The sequence below is a fragment of the Chaetura pelagica genome, unplaced genomic scaffold, assembly GCF_000747805.2.
Source record: "Chaetura pelagica isolate M959 unplaced genomic scaffold, ChaPel_1.0 scaffold11, whole genome shotgun sequence".
Lineage (NCBI taxonomy): Eukaryota > Metazoa > Chordata > Aves > Apodiformes > Apodidae > Chaetura > Chaetura pelagica.
The window spans coordinates 3,614,840-3,637,754 of NW_009952694.1; the positions used below are offsets into that span (position 1 = coordinate 3,614,840).

The 22,915-nt window shown below is 38.3% G+C and overlaps 1 protein-coding gene across 1 annotated transcript in view; it reads left to right on the forward strand.

The window, feature by feature from the left end:
- Nucleotides 1–22,915, forward strand: part of MIPOL1 (mirror-image polydactyly 1) — a 165,161-nt gene that overhangs the window by 100,187 nt on the left and 42,059 nt on the right. The window contains exon 11 of the mRNA XM_009993941.1: nucleotides 15,699–15,793. Coding sequence (XP_009992243.1) covers nucleotides 15,699–15,793 — 95 coding nt within the window. The remainder of the gene's footprint in view (nucleotides 1–15,698; nucleotides 15,794–22,915) is intronic.

A 22,915-nucleotide genomic window follows, 5' to 3' on the forward strand; every position in this document is an offset into this window, starting at 1 on the left:
ATGTTGGCAGTTCCTGTTAATTGCCCCAGTGTGTGCTGATGAGCCCCGAACTGATTGTCAAGCTTCCCTTCTTAAAGCTCAGAGAACAAGCTGCTTATGATGACCCAACAAGAGGCATAAGGGAGGTATGTGAAAGGGAGAGTATTCAACCAGCCTTAATCCTTGTTTTCAGTAAGGCAGTGTCTTTAAGTGCAGACTAATTAGTGAATAGACATAGTTGTAGATTCTTGTAGACATGTCTTTTGTTGGCTTGAGATGAACTGAGCAGCTAATAGAAATGGTTTAAAATCTCTGCTTTGCTTTTCTTTTAAAGTGCTTTATTAGGGTATGGAGATGAGAAAATATAAATCAAAGTAGGAGCGAAAGTAAATACGAATCATCTGACTACGTACATTGATATATTTCATTTAGATTTTATCAGTTACACTTGTGGCTCCCATTTGTGGAAGTCTGTCCCCGTGCTTCTAAAGGAGCTATTAATTTTATAACCTTTGACATCTATCAATACTAGAAAAGGATGGAGTTTTTTTCCTGTTACATGAATGTATTATGCAAGCATTACTTTGCATTTAAATAATATGTTACAGTCATCAATCACAAAGTCATCAATCAAGATAAACGTAGTTCTCCCATTTTAGCAGTAGGGAAACTGAATTCCAAGAAGCAAAGTGAATTTCCATAAGAATCAATGGCATGCCTGAGACTAGAACCCAACTCTTTAGAGGAATTGCCCTCTCTTTAATAATTTGTCATATCTTACTACATACTGTATGATAAAATTTCCCAACAGATAGGAATAACCATCTGCACTTCCCAAATGTCATTTATGGTAAAACTGAATGCAAGGAAAGACAAAGGAGCAACTGAGTGATTAATGACTTCTACTCATAGTCACCTGGAAGTGAAAGCATTCTTGATAGATCAACAAGATGTTTGAAATATAATAGGAGTGTTTAAAAAAATAATAATAATAAAATAAATTGTGGAATTTTTTCCTGGATGTATTTTGCCTGTCATTTGCATGTTGCTTGACCTTGACACAATGCTGATAGGCAACAGATGTAGCAACTTTCTCTTCTACTAATTTTATAAAATTAACCATAAATTCCAGTGATATTCAATAACAGTACCTTGGTTATTGAAGCTCATAACCTTTTTGCTGCCTTTGTCACCTGTATTATTGATAGGAGATAATTACTGCAAAGCAGCTGGCTGTTAGTTTTAGAGAGCATCAATTGTTCTCCTGTCCCAGCTGTTGGCTAATAAGGACAGTCAACACATCTGTTTCAACAGCTGGTAATTAACAAAAGCCTAATTGCTGCAACTCTTAACAACAAATCTATGAAAGAGTAGGGATGTGGAGGAATATTATTTACACTGTGCTCTGCACTTTCTGTGACCAGTTTCTTTTTTCTTCTTTCTTTCTTTCTCTACTTTGAACACCACTGCCTTTGTCCGAAACATTGAATGGCAGGAGAACACAATATGGTAATCCAGAGCTTAAGTTTTTCAGATCTTTGTTGGTGTTTCTTATTGCAACATTTCTTTGCTAAGTTGCAAGATAAAATGGATCAAAAGCATTTTGTGGAGTTTCCTACAACAGCTACAACCCACAGCAGTATGCCTACGCAGTGGGGCTGCCAATCCAGCAGCCTCCAAAAAAAAGTAATGGGTTTCCCTGCTTGTGCATGAGTTTAGGAGCCCTGTACCCCTTCCAAAAAGGATGTCATCATTCTGACAGTGGTGGCAATTTGAAGAATTTTATTACTGCTGTTCAGATCCTTCACAAAATATGTTGCGCAGAAAATGTTTTTTCCTGAATCTGATTAAACCTTCATGCATTTAAAAGTTTGAAAGTAAATACCATGAGGCACCTTGCACTGCACTTACCATTTTAACATTACAGAATTAGAGAGGCTTCTGCACAATGCTTAAGTATCTACATTTATAGTATCAGCCAGCAAACATGAAGTCAAAGACATTTCTCTTAATTAGACTTATGGTGTGTGTTATCCTTCTGTACAGCACACATATAATTGGAATAGTCATCAATACATAGAGATAATGCATGTATACAAATACAGGGAAATGTTAATCCCATTGAGTGAACTTCTGTTGGCTTCAACGGATCAGGATTTTCCCTGCAAAACCAAATTTTCTTAAAAGCTGGAGACAAATTTGGCATTCATTATGCTACCCATGAAAAGAAAGGGTTTAAGTATTAATGGAACTATTTCCTGAAGTATTATTCAAGTCAGGCATGTATTGCAGATGGTGTGAATGACTGAGTCAATAAAAAATTCTAAGAAATAGCATTTAAAGTGGTATTTTGAAGCAGTAAACTGATCATGAAAAATTGTGATTCTTTGCTAAAAGTTAGTCAAGATCACTTGATTAAACTTGTCTCACTAACATTTCAGTTGGCAAATATTTCTGTACACAGAGTTCTTAATTGTCTGCTGGGTACGTTGAAAGGTATATAAGAAATTCTATCCAAGTGCTTGCCATTGATAGAATAGAGATTGCATAATTAAAAATATTCTAGCAAGACAAGTTTAGTTCAACAGGTGTTCAAGTGAAGAAATGTATAATAGCTGCACTGAAAAAGCATAAGACATCCTTTGAAGTGGTGAAAACAAAAGCACTGTAAGATAGTAAGACAGAAAAGTGTTTACTGTCTGGGTTTTTCAGGACTTGATTTGACACAACTTTGGTAATTTAAATGGTTTCTTTTTTTGTCCGCAAATATGAGGAAAGAAATACACCTGCATTAGATTATACTGTGGAAAGTTGCTGGAGCATTTGATATTTGACAAAAATGTTTTCTTTTTCAGTGGATTATGTTGTTTCATTTTGCAAGTGATTATTTTGAAGAAAATTATGGTGGGCAACATATCACTCTTCTCATTCCCTTCCCTTCCTCTTCCTTCCTCTGAAGATTACAAGAATTATCAACTATCCAGCAACTATCTTTTTTCCCCAGTTGAAATGCAGTTGAGCCTGAGTAAGCTGCAACAGAAATGTAGACATTCTTAAACTATGCACCAAAACTTATGTAGGAAGTGAAAAAAATGCTTTTGCCCAGGGCAGAGATCTAATAGAATCTAATCAAATAAATATGAAGTAAGGGGAAATACTGTTACCTCATATAAAATTTAGTAAATAGATTTTTAGCAGAAAGGACCAGAAATCTTTAGTATTAGGACATACTTTTGAGTCTTGAGTCAAGGTAGCTCACCTACATCAACAGACCTCATCCAACACTGTAGCATCCATAACAATCTATGGAGGTGTCTATCCCCTGCTGATTCGATAGGAAGGTGCCTTCTATTGAATCCTCTACTGTACTTTTCCATCAGACAGATGGTTCCTATAAAGACTTGAATGTATGTTCTCATGAACATCTCTATTTGCTTTAATTTTAAATCCTTAGTCTGAGTTCTACTCAGATGGAAAACATTGCAGAAGGATTGTGGAGAAAGCAAGATATGGAGAGCTGTTCTAGTCAAAATCAGCACTAGCTATTCAAACTCAGTGTTATTGATCCCTTTTACATATCTAGGATTGCACAGATTGAAAGTGGAACTGTCCCAGTCACCCCAGTTGCACAAGTGGCTCAAGGTAGTGAAGCAGGGCCAGGCATGCAGCTTTGTCTTTTTCCCAAAAGTGCTAGGCACAACATTAAAACAGCTGGAGAAAGAACTCAAATTGTTTTGCTGTGTTGTCTGCTGAGAACTTCAGATACCAAAAGAGAAAAAGTACTAACAGGCTTGCCAGATTCAAAGTTGGTTTGAGAATGTCTTGGTAGTTAAGGTCTGGACATATCAGCATGGGGCATATACTTGTGAATTCTTTCTTATTCCTAATTTTCCTGCTAACAGATACATTTATTAAATAATTCTTTATTCTTAAGTATAGCAGTAGATGTTGAATTCTGCAATTTGATTCTGAGTTTCTTTGTGGACAAAAATACCATAAAAATTTGATTGTGTATACCTGATAATAATTAGTTTTCAGTAAGGTGAAAACCACTAGTGAAGTACTAAATACTAACTCGAGCTCTTCCCTGCCATTTTGTTCCAAATCCTGTCGTGGACCAAAGCAGTCCTGCTGAAAAAATTGGGACAATTCGTTTTTATACACCTGTACAGACTCATGGTTTTTATGGAAGATTTGTAGTTTAATTCTGATAGTGGATTTAGATGCTGCTGCCTTCTGCAGAAGTCCTGTCTGTCAAGAGGTAATAGTCATTCTGTCTTTTTGCATGAAATGTTATAATGTGGAGTGTATTATTATTTAGCATCAGTTATAAGCTTTGGAGTTTGTATTGTTAACTCCTTCTATTCTCAAGTTACTGGTTTGCATGCTTTTTTCTGCCTCTCTTATGAAGCATGAATGATTTCAATGTATGTATTTTCTTCTGGAAAGGAGACTTGTGAAATGTTGCAGTGGCTTAGTTGGACTGGTGTCAGGCTGAAAGGTAAGGAACTGTCGTAAGGGAATCACAGAATCATAGAATGCCAGGTTGGAAGGGACCTCAAGGATCATCTGGTCCAACCTTTTTACTTAATTCTATAGTTTATATGAGATGGCTCAGCACCCTGTCAAGTTGAAACTTAAATCTGTCCAATTTTGGGGAATCTACCCTTGGGAGATCATTCCAATGTTTGATTGTCCTCACGGTGAAAAATGTACCTCTTGTGTCCAACTGGAATCTCCTCGGGAGCAACCTGTGCTTATTACCCCTTGTCTTTTCCATATGACTCCTTGTAAATAGGGAGTCTCTATCTTCTTGGTAGCCATCCTATAACTACTGGAACATGGTAATAAGATCTCCCCAAAGCCTTCTCAAGGCAGAACAAACCCAGTTTTCTCAGCCTCTCTTCATATGGTAGGTCCTCCAGTCCTCTGATCATCCTTGTGGCCCTTCTCTGGACCCTCTCCATCCTGTCTGCATCCTTTTTGTAGAGCAGGGACCAAAACTGAACACAAGGTGCGGTCTGACAAGCACTGGGTAGAGCAGGATGATGACTTCTTTATCTCTGCTGTTGATGCCCTTGTTGATGCAGCCCAGTATCCTGTTGGCTTTCCTTGCTGCAGCAGCACACTGTTCACTCATGTTGAGCCTTTTCTCCGCCAAGGCCCCCAGGTCCCTTTCTGAAGATGTTAAACAGCCCAGTCATGATCCTTGGGGAACCCCACTTGTGACTGGTTGCCTGTTTGAGGAGGAACTATTGACTATCACCCTCTGGGTATGGTTCATCAGCCAGTTCCCCACCCACCACACAAACCACTTGTCAAGGCCATAAGAAGTCAGTTTCTCCAGGAGGAGGCTGTGGGGGACTGCATCAAAAGCCTTGGAAAAGTGCAGGTAGATGATGTCCACTGCTCGCCTTGCATCAAATGAATGTCTGAGAGAGAGAGAAGCCGAAGAGTGATCAAGTCCAAATGGTAATGGAAGGGCATGGTCAACGGCTGGTCAAAGGTCAAATCCAAGAACTTTACTATAAGGAGGAGTCTGCAGTAAAGGTTGGGTAGTGAAGTAAGGTTTGAAAGATTTACCCAAGCTAGAATTACTCCTACATATTTCAACTGGGGCTGTGGGTGATACCTGTTGAACAGTCAAGGGTACCTTACTAGCCTACTGTGACAATCAAATTGTCAGTCAAACTCATATATAAGTCACATTTATCAATATTGACCAAGTTTACTTAGCCTCTATTAGCTGACAAAACCAATTATCTGTACTTAGTCTAGTAACTAAACTATGATCAGGGCACGTGCTGGGTCAGTGACATGCCATCATCTCTGCTCCTTGTTAGAAAGCTCCCTGGCACAGTTTTAACCTGCTCTCAGACAATGCCTTTGAACTATACCATGTACCTTGGCCTATTTCCCTTTGACAATCTGGTGTTAGTAGCTCTTCCTTATACAGATGGATGGAAGAGAGCTTTTGACATGGTAGCACAAGGCAGGTCATGCCATTAGATCTCAAGGCCAGAGCATGGTTTCTTGGCTGGTTCTTTTTACCAGTAGTGGGGTGACTGCTGTGGTCAGTTTGGGGTCTGTTAGCAGAGCCTGAAAATGTACCAGACAGAGAGCCCTGAAAGCACACACAGTTTCTGGCTGCAGCACAGATAAAACATGTCTGGCTCTAACACAAACTTTCTTCTGTTCTTCTGCCAGTTCAGTTCCACCCTGAACTGGATAGGACACTTTTGGGGCTGAGTGGAACATTGTTTTTATTGAATAGGGTCTTTGTTACTGCAGAGCTTCTGAGACAACATTACAACATTACCTTTTGGTTCCTGTGCTGACGACTTGCTGTTTGTGGCAGATTCTGACTGGATATTGTAAGTGGCCAAAGCTATTTGTGTGGACAGTGGGTTTATCATGGGTGCTGATATTTGAAGCTCCCCCAGAGTAATCTGCTGATAGGTCTCAGACACCACCTGGAAGGTTTCTTCAGTTCACTCCAGCCTAAATGGTCATTGCCTTCTTGATTTTCCCTAAGAGATTGCCACTAAAGTTTGTTATAAAGTGTAATAGTCTTCATGGTGCATGTGAAACAGGACAGGTCTGTCAGAGTGAGGGAAACATACCTGCTATGAAGTATATCAGAGAGGTTTTCTTCTTTTTTCAAGCTTGTATTTGATAACATGGTCTGCCTTAGAAGGAATGTATGTTTAATGTCCGGTTACTTACGTGGCTGTGAAGGGGGTCATAATAAGGCTTCTTCAGATAAACAGTGTGCACCATGCCTAAAACAATGTGCTTTATTTTCCTTTCAAACAAGATTGTATTGCTGATGTCTTTCCATTATTTATTTGCAATTGCATTTTCTGAGCAATTTTTAGATCAGAAACAAAGTGTATGATATCACCAAACCTGAATTACAGAACGTAGAGAAATGTGCCTTTCCCACATGCCCACAGCTGCAAGCAATCTTTAATCTGAACAGTAAAGGACTTAATTTACTTTTGTTCTCATCCTGTAGATTCTAAAGCCATAGCTACTAAGGAAAAATAACTGTTGTAAATGGGTTTTTGCTCCTCTATTAAAACAAAGTCTTCTTGGTTGCTTTCTGTTTAGTTTCTTTTCACAGTATGCAGCATGGTTTAGTAGTGAAACAAGTTGGTTTACCTAGCTGTATATGGAGATGTAACTACTTGCTATTTTTAAGCACCATCAGCTTTTGTTCGTAATAAAAATCTCTCTTACTAAGAAGTCAGCATCTCTGCACATGACATTATTTATGTGCAAAGCCCAATCCAGCTATGAATGTGTATTTTGGAGCTGTCATCTTTGAAAGTTTTCAGAAGTCATTTGGTTGTCACTAAAGTTATATCTTACCTGGAATTATCTTCCCGGTATCCTTAGGTAGTTATCTATATGCACATAGTAGATATGTATTATACAATCTCTGGGGTTTTAGCTATGTATTCAAATGGAAACTACATCAGATCTTGACCTTGGAAAGTCAATTTCAGTTTTGGGTCAACCTCACAAGGGCCGAATTTGAAATTAATCTTCCTCACTGTGTGAATCATTCTTACCATTAAATGGTTGCATATATTAGTCTCACACACTCATCACATGGCTTGGAGATTTTCCTTAGAATAGCTATTTTTTCCTGCAATTTCAATATACCAAATATAGCTTGAAAGAATTATAGGATATTGCAAAATAATACTGCAGATGATGAAGAAACTTTGTATCAACATCATATCTAAGGTTAGATGAGCAAATTCTTAGTTGTCACTGGAAAATATAATGGGCAATAGGATAATGGACTGAATCTGCCTGTAATACATGCTTGTTTGGGCACATCATTAGGTGAAAGAGTAAACTGCTTGTCAAATACTGCTGGTACAGTGTGTTTCCCAGCAGGATATGACCACACAGTGCAAGAATGAAGCATTCACATCTCAGGTGTCATGGTTAAACTAGTATTGCTTTACAATAATTAGTAGATATTAAGTTTGCCCCTATTGTAATAAAATTAAGCAAGTATGTACCTAGTCTGAGCAAAAATGCTATTGTTGCTTCATTTTCTTTGTCAGAGATGTAAAAAAAGCTATTTGATTATTTAGTTATTTTTTTACCTGATCTGCATAATATTTGTTGTGGCCTGTTGCATCCCAGTCACAACAGGACCTTTCAGAAATTAATGACCATACAAGCAGTATTCATTTGGTATCATCATGTATTGTTATTGGGGAATTTGTTGTTCTGATGCAGAGAAGAGTCTGGAGCTCAAATACCAACATCTTTTATAAGTCTTCCAAAAAGCTCTTTACAATTCTTAAATTAGGGATAGCATAAAGACTGAGTTGGGACAGGTGGCATTAGGTAGATTTACAGTACTACACTTCTTGAAAATGACAATTACATTTTGGAATAAAAGGAAGGTGACAGGATTAGCATTTTTAATTCAGATAAGAGAAAACATTAAAACATTATTTGTAAAGTAACTGAAAACGATGCACCTATACAGGCTAAGAAGCCAGTGTAAGTGCACTAGCATCATAGATGTGAAAACTCTTGACTTCAGCTCCCTGATCCATGTTGGGCACCCACAAATTTTTTGATGAATGGGCTGTGGAGTTAGTCTCCTTTTCCACGATGCATCTTCTGTCTGGATCTGCTTTTCTCATACTTAGCAATTTAATAAAAAATACTTGTACCAGTTGCAGAGAACATAGACCTGTGCAGGTCACCAGAAGGATGAGTAATTCACATGACTTTAGGGCAGGGAAGTATTCTTGCAGTTGGGAGTCTGCCATGTCCAGAGGGAGTTAACATGAGAATGGAACTCAGCATTAGGTTTCTGCCTCCAAAATGAATAATCTAACCACATGGCTGGGGAGAAGTTGCCTCTTCTGTCAGAAATCTTGCCTGAAATTCCTCAGAAATACTTCCATCTAAACTAATGTATGTTCACAGGGCAGTATTGTTCCAGTGAAACAATGCTTTTTATGGGGGGGAGAGGGGGGAAATCATTAACTGATATTTATTCTGACCAACAATAGAATTAGACTGTAGAGTAAAATCTTATTATGGTTAATTGTTTGATCCTGGTGCAAACTCATAAAGGTCATGTTTGCTGTTGGGATCCCAGTCCTTTGTGCCCAGAGGGAATGTCAAACTGGGTGTGGCTGTGGTGATGTGTTGAGGGAAGCTGTAGCTTAAAAGCTTTGAAGAGTTCCCACCACAGCCACCACTGTTACTCTGAAATTCACACACCCAAACAACCCTCAGCTAGTTCTTCAGGCTAGTTTTCTAGCTGTACTGATCCTCCACAGCAGCACAGATCCATCAGGGATCAGTAACTCAAAAGTTAAGATAGATTTAGGAAAAATTATTTCCATTAGAAAATAGTATGTTGAGAAACAGCTTTTCATATATTTCTAATTATTCCAGTTAGTATTTAAAACTTTTCCTGCTCAACTTTATGTCCACGAAGTGTTATTTAGAGAATATTTGAAACTCTTTCAAACTTCAAAAATTCAACATGACGTTTTCATTTTACATTTTAAATTTGGATTTATTTTTGTTACTTATGTATTTCACTATGCGTCAATAATTTGTAACATCAACTATACTACAGTTCTAATTTTCACTTTTGATGTTTAAAATTACCAAGGGCAGCTGATACTTAAATGCAAGTTGAAACATTTTATCTAATTTTCTAGGTCAGCATGTCCCCTGTTTGTATTGTAATGAAACTGTTTGACACATTAGCACTGTGATTTAAAAAACAAGATCACTTAGTGTGTTATTAGAGTGCTAGGCATTTTTAGTACCCTCCTGTTATCTGGAGTCTTTTTCTTGACCCTGAAAACCTCTGATCCCCTAACTAATAAGACAAGTGCTTATACTCTTCTAGATCAAAGCATCACCTGCTCCTGTTGGTAGAACAGTTTGATATGTTGACACTTTGATACAGAAAATAAGATGAGCTGTTGTAATCTGCACTAAGTAGCAGCTGCTAATGTAAAAATAACAGATTGGTTAGAAGTTGGGTGTCACAATGTGTCACAACAAGACCTGCTCTATCATGCAGTACTTCTGTTATTGACATGATGCATCAAATGTAAAAGCAGTAAAAGTAGCATAAGACAAAAATATTTCCTCAATGGCTTGAAAACTTTTTCCAGATTTTGTTTCTTGGTTATTCATTCTAATTCATAATGACAGAAGCCTTTTTTCCCCCCTCCCAGTCTCCTGCTGCCCTGAGAAGACACTTGACTTCTTACTGTCCAGCTGGTCTGCTAATATCAGCAGAAACATATTTCTGCCCCAGGAGAAATGGGGACACTTCTCAGTTGCCTGTTAATGCCAGATTCCATTTCAGATTCTAGATAACAGGACCAGAGGAGCAGAAAGATATCCTCCTGCAATCTTTCCCCATTACACAGCTCTACCAAGTGTAAATGATTGAGTTCATAACTGGCGAAAATTACCTTTGAGACTCTCCAGACTTCTTATGAGCATTCTCTGAATCCAGAGGAATATATTGGAGCTGTCAAAGGAAAGCTATGGGTAGTAACCATTACTGAGTTAAGGAACACCTGCTTTTTAACAGGTATCTCAATCGAGACAGGTGGAAATGCTTTGGGTGGGAAGGTTGTCAGGTCTAATTAGGTGAATTGTAATCTCAATAAGAATAAAGTAAGTCTTCCATAAGAAGAGTACTTATTAAGCAATAAAGTTATGTCTTAGAAAACAAGACATGTAGAGACAAATGAAAATTGCCAGAGGTTAAGCTAAATCAGCCCTTGGAAAGGAAATGAAAACAAATAATAGTGTAACGAATTGAGAACAAGAGGAAATGTGCCATCTCTCTGAGAACGGTGTGGATATCACAGATGATTTGGATTAGGTTCGGAAGTGTGTGCTTTGTTTGTTTGTTTGTTTGTTTCCCTCATAACTGGGCAATAATGATGTCAACCAAGAGGACAGGGGTTAAGAAAAGTGCATGTACGGAAATGGAGTATATCATAGTGTTCAGTAGGTTATTGAGTTCAGTGGGTGGTTTCCCTTCCCAATTCTGAAAGTGCTGGTGCCCAGGATTGCAGAAATGATATTAAAGTTCTTTAATAAATCCAATGAGTCTGTGTATGGTGTGATATGACAGGGAATTATCAAAGGCAGCATCTATATTTAGAAAGGCAAAAAATGTAATTCTGACCATTGCGGACCAGTTAGTCTTTATGGCCTTCAAAGCATAGGTCTGTCAACAATGGATTGCAGTGCAACTTTTACCCAATTAAGATCATGCAAGAATTCTTTTTTGGCATGATAACTGGTTATTTAAACAAGGAAATGTGTAAAATATAAGCTGACACAGAGACTTATATGTGGTGCCATGCGGAAAATTATTAATCACAGTGAAGAATGTGTATATTGTTATTTTATAAGCAGGCACAAGCTTAATGTGGGAAATGCTACTAGCTGTTAACTGGGTTCACCTAGCATCTCTTGTTTGAAAGGATGTGCACATGGAGTTCATGTCTGTCTGCAAAATGTCATGTACCCATGAAGGAGATGAGGGATTAGTCAAAAGCAATAAGGAACTGGTTAGCAGCAAAGGCAACAGCAAACAGCTTTGAAAGAAGAAACGTTAAGGTCCAAGGATTTCACCAGTGGATTTTCTCTTTTGGTTTCTCACCAATTGGTGCTAAACCAGTTTTCTTCAATGCTGTCATTGAGAACCTTTGGCATGAAACACAACAGCCTACCAACAAAACTGCTTAATGACGCAGAGCTGGGAGATGTTATTAATACAAAATGGAGATATATTAATACAAAGTAAGCTTAAGCTGTCTTGCAGAAAGATTGGAAAAGCTTCAGGTACTGGAAAAATAAAAAGAGTAGGGTGGGATTCAGTGGTGCCAAGTGTAAGGTATCATTATTTCAGGATGAGCAAGAATTTCCACTGTTAGCTGGGTAATGCCAGTGGGCAGGACAACAGACACATACCAGGGGGCAACTATGAGCAAAAGGGGTGCAAGAATGCATCAGGTAAGATGTCTCTGCTAGAGTTAGGATATACTGCTAGCAGAGTGCTGATGAGAGATGGGTTTGAAATGATCAGGAGAATGAAGAGCCTGCTTAGTGAGAAGTAACAGAAAGGGATGGGTTTTTAGCCTGCATAAGGAAAGAAAAATAGTTGTTCTCTATAAATATATATAGGTGGAAATGCCTATGCTCTCTATAAATGCACAAGAAAAAGTACCAGTAAAGAGATAAAGCTTTGAAGCTTTATTTCTCAAGTTCATTGAATGTGTTTTTTTCCTTCTGTTGTATGTTAAAAAGCGTTACAAAAGCCATCTCTCACCTACAGGGAACCTGACAGGATGCTGTATGTTCTTACCTCTTTTGATGTAAATTAGAGTTGAGGGTGTTCCTGTTCGCCCTAGAGTAATTAGGAAAATATAAAAACTAGTTTTACCCCCTGTTTTACTTTGCTTAAGTCTTGTATTTTTTCAGCCCTTGGGTTAAGAAAACACATAGCATTGTTCATTTAAATATTTTAAAATAAAAACAGCACCAAAAGGATCAGTAATGCAATTTTTTAGTCAGGATCTGGCTATTTTAAGTTAGATATGTAGCAATTAGTTTTTAGATCTAATTGAAAAAATTAAGTTTTCAACAAGTAACTGTTTGCTAAAAGGAAAAATGGGAGAAGTATAGAAATAGGAATTCCCTTTTACATGAAAGTGGGGTGGGGGACAGAGAATAGGGAAGAATCCATCCTCATTGAACTAAATATGAAAGCATAGGAACTTGTGGGCAAAACAAAATTGTGAGAAAGAGACCATACCCAGTGATAAAAATAACCTTTCGGGGTTAAACAGGAACTTCACTGAGAGTAACCCTTGTACCAAACTGATCCCTCTAAATTGACCTTTTTAGGGAAGACCTTCACCAGAGCAACCTGAGATATTCTTTTTCTTCCTAATGCTCCCTTCTTTACCTTAACTTCCAGAAAAGAGTAATCAAAACCAATCCATTTCTGTGAAGATTTCTGATTTCCACAGCATGACATTTTCCAAAGGAATAATATTTTGTTAAAAAGTTCCCAAGCAGCTATTGTTATTACTAGAGGTGAGCTCATGTAGAATTTTTGCCATGTGCACTATGGATGGATTTCAATATACATTGTAGGAGTCTTCCAAGTGTTTTATAGTGCTGCAGGCACCATTATTTTCATTAGCTGTTTAACTTTGTGATGGGCAATCTTTTGCTTTCCTTCTTCTAGTGAAGCGAGAGAGATCTCTTTTGGTAGGATATTTAGGTCATTTATTCACATTTACCACTCTGCAGGCCTGAGAGTGATTGGTCATTTTCTCACACAGCTGCGTACTGTGCACAAAAACTTATGCTTAAATATTTTGTTGGTCTCATACAGCTCCCTATTATCAGCCCCACTCAACCTTGGTACTGAGGAGGTTAGCAAATGTCTGCTTTTCTTTCTTTCAGTTGTAGCTTTTTCTTTTCTTTTTTTTTTTAAATCCAAAGCACCCAATTCTGCTGTTATTTTTACTGGTGCAAAGCCAGTCAAATCAGTGCAGTTTTCTCTGCTGAAAAACTAACATAAATAAGAGTCTTCAGACTCTTAAAACCTTCTGACTTTTGTCCTGAAAAGCAAGTGGAACATTAGGTGTATTTTTTATGATAGTTCTCTAAAGAGACCAGCCGTTAATCTCTCCGTGAGTAGGTGTGTCAGCTGCAAACATTTCCTTCCAGTCTACCATTTCAATCACACTTCACAGTACACTGAAAATTGGCAAGGATGTTAATTATTGGCCTCTAGAATAAACCACCTACTTTGATTCAAGCATGTTTTCTAAATTTTAAGAATGCTGTTTCACCTACAGAACAGTATAATTACAGAAAATAGCTTGGTTTGGCCAACATCCTTGTGTTCTGTGAGTTCTGCTTGCAAGGCAGCAAGCAGCACCGGGCAAGAGGCTCACCTGCAGAGGATTTTAACCTCTTGCTGACAGGAGTTAGGGCTTGCCAGCATCCAGTACATTGTTTTCAGTATCAGAAGCTCTAAACCACTGTCACTCAGAGGTTAAACATTAACACTTTCTGCTTTTAAAGCTAAAGGAACCCTCTCTATAGTAAGAAAGTTCGTTTTTATTCTCCAGGCAACTTCCTGTTAAAAATTTATGAATGTCTGTTACAGTAGCAATTACAGTGGTGGGTCCTGTACCCAGGCAATGCAAAAGCCTGGGTGCAACGTGACACACTGAGCAGCACTGTGCAGAGACTGGTGTATAACTGCATTTGTGCAATGCAGTCTTTAGCAAAATTTGCCAGGAGTCAATGCCATGTATCCAGGACACGATTAATTAACCAGCAAAATAAATTGCCCATAGATGACTGGGAGTTGACAGTAAACAGTAAAACACCTGCCTTGAAGACTTACAGTCTTAACAGACAAACAGGAAACAGAAGCAAGTGGGAGCCCTGTTTTAGGAGAGAGATTTTGAGGCATACAGGCAGAGTTGTTCATGGCTGTACAGTGAGTTTGGCAGAGCTGGAGGCTAAACTCTGTGCATTTCCCTTCGTGTGTTTGTAGCTTGTGTAACAGGTCTTTAATTTACCACGAAACTTTCCTGCAAAGCTGTTCTGAAGAGTTGGCAGAAACTGCAGTCAGCATTTCTCACACATGTGCCTCTTGGTTTGGAGCTCTACAGTTTGTACAATTAATAACTTACACCATGAATTAAAAACATTGGAAAGCAGCCCAGTGCTCAGGCTCATGTGTCAAAGAATTGCTGTGCAAGCCTGGTCTTATTTGTTGTTACAACAATTAATCATCTGCTGATTTTTAGATAATTTATATGGTACCTGGGCCCTCAAGGGAGTCCTATTGAAACTGGACATTTCAAAATTAATGGTGATTAAGCTATAGAACCATATTAAACATCCATGAGTGCTTAGTTCTCCTACCTCCTCGTTTACCGTAAGGCTGCAGGGCTGGCTACCTTCCTGACCTTACAAGCCACATGCCGCAATTTCCATACTGGCCGTGAGTCACAAGCCCTTCGCGTGTGAATAAACAGCAGGAGGGGAAACATCCGGGAGGGCTCACAGGTGGAAGATGGCAGCAGTCACTCAGGGATTCCCTCACTCCGCTATAAACCAGATCCTGGGTGAGGATACAGCCGGATCTCAGAGCTGGCTCACGGCCTGCTCAGGGTGTGGGTTAGCCAGCAGCTCTCCTGCTGGTAACATCACCCAGTGGCTCCCAGCACAGGAACCACGCTCAGCAGCTGGAGAACCATGCACAGACCACATTGGTAGTTTGTGGCTGAGTACTCACTCTGTATGTCAGTCAACAGTTTTGCACTATAAGGACATGATAGCAATATGAAATATGTTTGCTGATAAACGCTTGGCTGAACTGAAGAGTTCTAACCTTTGCCATTCAAAAAATACATAAGGGAAGCCATTCAAAACATCCTTCTGCTGGGGAAAAAACCTTGGAACAATTGCAGAGTTAGAACAAGAAAATATGTTCAGTAAGAATTAAATAAGCAGTGTTACAAAACAGTGCAACTTTATCTATGTAATTATAGTAAAGCGTGGCTGACAAAAACACAAAAAATGATTGTTATGATTTCAAAGCAATACGATATTCTGAATAAATTGTGTATTGTTTGTTTATTGTTTTACAGGCAGAGTTGATAGGCTTGCAACAAGAAAAAGAGGCTGCTCTTCAACAGTGCAAAAAATTAGAAGAAGATATCCAGACATTGCGTGTTTATTACAGGTAAAATAATTGATACTAATATAAATCAGTGACTCATAAGGGAAATTTTCTGTACTGCGTCTGACCTGGAGTGAGGAAATGGCCTTATCAAACAGGTATTTGTTGGTAATGTGAATACATCAATGAATCAAGGCTGCATTTCTGCTTTACTGCTCACCAACCATCCCTTTGAAATAGAATTCCTTTTCTTACACCCTAAATTTTCTATTACTTGCGTCTAAGGGAAGGGGAAAGTTGCTGGCAGTTGCTTCTCATAAAAATGAAAAGGCTGTGTGCTAGCACTGGACTCACTTAAAAACATGAGGACAAAAGAGCCAGTTAACCTAAGTGCTTGTTTCTTCCCTGCTTGTTTACACATACCTAACTTAGTTAATATAGATTTTAAAAAAATAAAATCTGTAATTCTAAAATACTGTTTTCTTTTTAAACCCAAATATAGCATGTATGTTTTAATTTCTTATGTTCTACAGCAGTATGTAGAATGAGAGAACTAGCCATTCCCTCATTAATTTAGGTGGTCTGCACTGAACATTTGCATGGATCAGTGGGTTTTATTCCCTAAGGAAAAGCTCTGTGTGGTCCAGTGAAGGAGTTAGGTTGTTTTATGGAGTGATGTTGGGTTACAACTCTCATTTCATCCTGACCTCCTATGTGAGAAGGGATACAGAGCTGCCAGCAGGTTAAGGGCAAGAGAATTGGCATCGACACAGCAGAAAATTGTGAATTTGAAGGCTGAATGTCTGTCATGAGGGATGTGGGCTACAGAGGTAAATAATAAATGTAGTGTGAATACTATGTTCATTGGAAATAAAGAGGACTAGTTAGTTATGACTAAAAAGTATTTGCAGTAGCAGAACTGTGTATGTTTTCAGTGTTTCAGCATTTACAAGTGAAAAATACTCCGATTTCTAGAGGTTTTTCGAGTTTCCCCTTCTCATTAAGTTTATTAAAACCTTGGAAGGAAGTTTCAAAAACAGCTTTTGTTCCTAAATCTCATAGGCATTTATTTAAAGCCTGTTAATAGTAAATAGAAACCCCAAGCAATTTGTGATTATTGCTTTTAAAGAATATGGTCAGCATTTAGTGTGTGCACAAATAATTATATGATTTACCAAGCTGGAAAGAATTTATTCTAGTGCCCTTATTAGTCACTTAAATGGGCTTTATAGAATAATTTTAAAACTGAAATGCCATTTTTGTATTGCTGTCTCAGAATTTAAGAGTTTTCTTATGTTTTTCTCTGCACATTGCAGGAGATTTTTCATTGACTTCTGAGTTATGTTTTTGCCACAGCATATCAAGTTGGACTAATATATCATATTTAACAAGTCTGGTGAGCAGCAGCTGCAGTTTACTCATATAAATGATTTAAGCCTAAAAAATGTTAACAATAATGACTTGCAGGGATCACAATTAGAATGTACCATGTTATTTACTTATGGCCCTTAATTTGAAAAGGCAGAATTTCACTGTAACTTTGATGATGGCTTATGCCATATTTAGCCATTAGGTTTGGAAATGCTCACCGGAATATTCCCTGGAGCAAAGGTTGTTTTACCACTACAAAGTTTTACAAGATGCATACTAATTCAGAACATCAAAACTGAAAGTTTTCATCTCCTACATCACTGTCCTTAGGGGATGATTTTTTTCCTAATGCGTTCTGAAGTGGACCCACAGAGTCATAGATTGATTGCCGTTGACAGAAACCTCTTGAAGTCATCTTGTCCAACCCCCCTGCTCAAGAAGGGCCACCTCAAGCAGTTATCTGGGACCACATCCAGATGGACTTTGAGTATCTCCCTGGATGAAGACTCCATTACCTCTGTAGAGACACTGTCTGAGCATGGCTAAGAAAGCCAGAGGCCACCTGGAGTTGTTCCTGGTGAGGAATGGAAAAGACAACAAGAAGGATTCCTATAAGTGCAGATGTAGTAATGCTGGAAGTCTCTGGCCTATCTTTGCCTTGTTTAGAAATTAATTGCACCTTTATGAGGTTTTTTATGAAGTTTTTAATATTTTGGTTACAGTTTCCCTTGTGTAACATGAACATCTGCAGCCTTGGTCATCCAATAGTGTAGCAGGATTTTGAACACATGCCAAATGAGACAGATGAAGAAAAGACTACGTGTCGTGTGTGCTTTGGGGACTGTATTAGGCCAAGGGCAGGATGGCAACAATAATGGTGCATGACGAAGCAGAGTGCATTTCCCAGGCCATCCCAAAGGAGTGAAAATTTACTCTCTGTTTTGTATGTGGAAGCTAGTTAAGGAATGCTTGTGTACATGTCTACTGGGTCTTTTTATTTCCTTTTACTACTTGCCATGCCATGATAATCTAGAGTAAGCACTGAGAGTGTTTTTGAGACAGCCTGTTTTGAGCTGGGGTGGAAGTTTGGTGCTATGATCCAAGTGAGTGAGTTAGATGATTTGCTCTTCAGGACTACATTTCCCTGGCATTATTTCTCTTTTGGACTTCAGAGCTCCCCAGTGAGCAAAATAAAGGCTTCCACACATGCTCCAGTCTTCCTTTGAACTGTAAAGCTGTAATGAGACATGTTACTATGCAGAGTGCACATTTCCTTCACCTACTCTTCTCTTACCCCTTTTCCAGCTTCTCCCACCTTCTGTCATCTCTGTGGCACCAGCATGACAGCAGCTTGGGCATTTTTGACTCCATGTGGTGCCTTCTCCTCTTTCTGCTTTTAGGTCTTCCTTGGCTTTAGATAAAACAGAGGTACATGAGGATGGTCAGGAAACTGTAGCATTTGCACTGTAAGGACACCAAGAGTCCTGCTTTTGTTCAGTATGGGAAAAAACCCAAATCTTTGGAGTCTTCAGGGAAACCTAACAGCAGGCTGACAGTGTCTGTGAGGAGGTTATCAAAGACAGGCTCTTCACAGTGCAGCATGACAGGATGGTGAGAGACAAAGACTTGAAACCAGAGCGCTTCAGACTGGTTATAAGGGAAAACTTTTTCACCATGAGGACTGTCCATAATTGAAATAGGTTTTCCAGAGAGGTTCTGCTGTCTCCATCATTGGAGATTTCTAGTACCTGACTTGATAAAGGCATGAGTAACCTGGTCTGATATCATAGTTGGTAGCACTTTGAAAGGGAGGGTGGTTGGATTAGAGACATCCAGCAGTTACTTCCAGCCTGATTTATTCTACAATTCTGTGATCTGGTAGCTGCTACTGTTTGAAACCAGTTGATTTTTTTCTCCAACTGTGAAAGAAGTCTGTGTTGCAAACAGTACTTCTTTGCAGATGACGTGGAAAGTGAACCCTAGCTGAAAATGGAGTTTAATTGAAAGCCTGAAAGATTCAAACCCAAATAAAAATTAGGTTTTGGGGAATAAATGATGGAACATTTATTTCCATCTGAATTTTTGCTTTCTGAAAAGAAAGCACATCCAAGAACACTTACAGCCTTCTTTAAAAGAAAGGGAAGTGAAAATGAGGAAGAAGAAAAGGAGGAAAAATCTAGCTGAGATGCAGGAGGGAGAGGAAGTTGGCATACAATAAAGCTAGGCAGGTTATTTGCTTCTGTTTGCTCTTCTTGTGTTGTTTCTGTGTCAAGTCTCAGAAGGAAAAATGCATTTTCTGGATAGTAACCCAAAATTATGTATCAGCAATGAAAGTTTGCATAACAGTTAGGAACAGTATAGAGTTTCTAGCTTACAGACATAATTGTTTCAACACAGTACTCTTTAAACTAGGGATTAATGCAAATCATAGAACTTCAGTGACCAAAGAAGGCTATATCCAAATAATCACTTTTGAAGTATGTGAGAGAGTTAATCTCACTATGTCTTTCTCATATAGCTCAAACATCATCACAAGTTAATTTATTTGCATATTTTTCAGTTTTGTGACCTGTCTCATTTTTCTAATCAGTTTCCTTCTCTTTCAATAATGCTTCAGAACTGTACTTCTACATGTTAAAATGCTGACACAGACATATGCTATTGCATACTGTTTATTTTTCATGCATTAGCTAAAACAACACAGCTGTGTATGAGAAATATTTCTCTATATAGGGAAGCACATATATGTTTTCCCAATTATGTTAATTTTAGAATCCACAGTATTTCACTGAAAAGCTCTGGCACCAGGAGTTTTCACAGGCAAATAATTTAAACAAATTTTAACTACTACAGCAAAAGGTACACATCTGACATATCAACCCCATTGCAAAGAAACATAGGACAGCGAAATAAAAATGCAGGACTATCCTTACTTAAAAGTGTGTTTTGATAAGTTTCATATTTGGGTCAGATGTAGTGATGCTCAATTCAATACAAGTATTGTTCACTATCCATCTGTGTAACATAGGTACATCTGCATTAGTTCACACACTTTTGAATGAAGCTGCTGAGGATAAGAATCTGTATGTCCAGGCTCTAGGATAAAATTTAGGCATGCTTGTAGTAAGTGTGAGTAACCAGAGGTTCTTCCAATTTGCTGTTGAAATGGGTAACATGCAGAAATAGCTGTGGGCTGAAAGTCACAATGGGAAGAACCTTACATTTATCTCAGCAGATTTCCTAATTAACAGACAATGTTTAAATGAAATTGTATTTAGAATTATTTTTTATTTTCCTGAAATTGAAATGAAGATCTGAAGGAAAGATCATAGAGATGATCTCCATCATGGAGAGATGGATTTTTAATGGCTGATGCATGTCACAGTCCCAGGAGTTGCATGTTGTAGAGTAATTGGAATCTGTAAATTACTACCAGCATGGCGAAAAAAAGGATAGCTTAAATTTCAGTTATGTGACTGCTTTCAGTCATGAACTAGAAGAGTAACTTCAGTAAGATCCCTAGGACTAGTAAGTACTAGTCAGTATTTTTAGAATCAAACTTTCAGTGAATATGGTTGGCTTCTCTATCAGCACTGCAAACAGTTTTCTTGCTCCCTAACTGGTTTTATCACTTTTATGAGTTATAAACTGTTGAAGATGTTTAACAAAATTGATATCTGAAAGTTTCAATGCTCATTATACTTCAGTTGAATTGGAATTCATGTTTAAGTAACACAAGCAAACCATCTAAATAACTGTTTTTATGGAGGTCCGTATATTTTGCCCACAAAGTCTCTTGTAAAATGATGTGGAAATTCATCTTTTTAAAGACTGAGATTCATAGAGGTTAAAGAGAAAAGAATCCATTTCCTCCAATGAATTACTTACAAGCACAGGGATAAACTAATTTTTCATGTTAATGACAGAACTAAATTACCCAACAAGAGAAGAAATAGATGGAGAAAGATGCTTTGCAAGGCATTATTTGCAGTACTAGAAAAAAAAAAAAAAAAAAAAAGACCGTTTTCTATTCAAGCTCTGAATACAGAGGCATATTTAATTTACTTCCATTCTGTAGTTTTGTGGCTGATGTTATAGACTGTAGCACTCGGAGGGTACCATTTCAGCCATGCTCCACAGACTTTGAGCATGGATAGCTAATGGTGTAATTCTTGCTGTTAGTCTGTTCCTCTTATTCCAGTTTTAAGGGCTATTTCTTTTAGTATCTGTCCTTCTCTTTTGGACTTGTTCATCAAGGGATGTGGTTTAGTGGTGGACTTGCTGGGTTAACAGTTGGACTTGATCTTAGACGTCTTTTCCAATTGAAATTATTTTATTCTATTCTATGCTATGCTATGCTATGCTATGCTATGGTATCCTATCCTATCCTATCCTATCCTATCCTATCCTATCCTATCCTATCCTATCCTATCCTATTAAAAACTACAAATGTCTATATTCATGCTTTTCTTGTATTCTATGTGGTTCGCAGCCACTGCAGTAGAAAGTCAAAATACAACTGCCAAAATGTTCAGTCTCCTTTTCTCTGACTAACCCCTTCTCAAACGTGTCAACCATCTCTGACTTTTTCAGAGTTTTCTCCAGTGGAGATTTCTCTCAAGGGGACATGATGTGTAGCAGAAGATTGGGCTGCTCTAACATCCATCTTCCCAGTCCAAATGAACTGAAACCTGTTTACAGTGGTATTAACGAGGCTGCAGCCACTAGTGCAGAGTGGTGATCTCAGTCCTTCCTCTAAAGCAGTAGCAGTGTACCTTGAGCACCTGCCCCTGCAGTTTCCCTCAGAGAACTGGTCTTTTCATGGCATTTTTTTATCTCACTTTTTCAGTTATGGCCTTTGACTCACTTTCCTGCTCTTTTCATCCTGTCTGCTCACTGCTATGCTGTCAATTGCTGTCATTGTTTCAGTATTAATTAGTTGCTGTCAAGGTTTAAGGCTCAATCCAGGACAGTTGCTTTAGACATAACATGGCATAATTACAGTCATTAGGAAGAATGACCAGGTAATTATATCACTGTAAACCTACTGGGTTTTTTGCAGAACGATTTTGGCAAGATCAGGGACAAGATGGCAGTTGTGGTTTAAGTTTTCTCTGTCCTTGCAGCAGTGATGTCTGTTTTATTCAAAGCTTTCAGAACAAACATAAATCTTTAGCTAATTAAATTTCCCACTTCCAAGCAGAGGAGAGATTCTCTTTTATACCAAAGAGATGAGGTGCTTGCATCTGCTTTACAGTGGGAGACAGTGTCTTCTTATGAAGGAACCTAACGCACTGCAATTTGATACAGCCCAACATGTAGAAAACAATGGCTCTGTAAGGGAACAGTAAGGGTTTTGTTCATCTTCCATTATTCTAAAAAAAACCTGAGGTACTACCCAAGCTCTATTTCATTGTTTATTCTCTACATAGAAAGTCCCACGATTATCCCACTGTGGAAGATTTGGATGTGCAAGAAATTAGGATTTAGCCCATTTGGTGTTTGTTTTTTTAAATGTGCATGCTTTCTTCCTGCAACTTTATTGAACTGAGTGCTAAAACTAATAAAAATGTTTGAGTTTTTATTTTCTTTTAAGTCAGGTTGGTTAAAACCAATCTCTGAGCAGCCCATGGAGGTTTAAATGAATTTTAGACAACTCATGGAGGCCAGGAGACCAATAGTCTGGTAATTTGGACCCAATATATAAAATCTTCTGCAGGTTCACATGTCTTATCTGGTATTGTGCTGCAGCCCTGAAAGAACTGGGATTTTAGGTTGATGGGTCTTTCTAACTCAGTACATCCCCTGAGCATT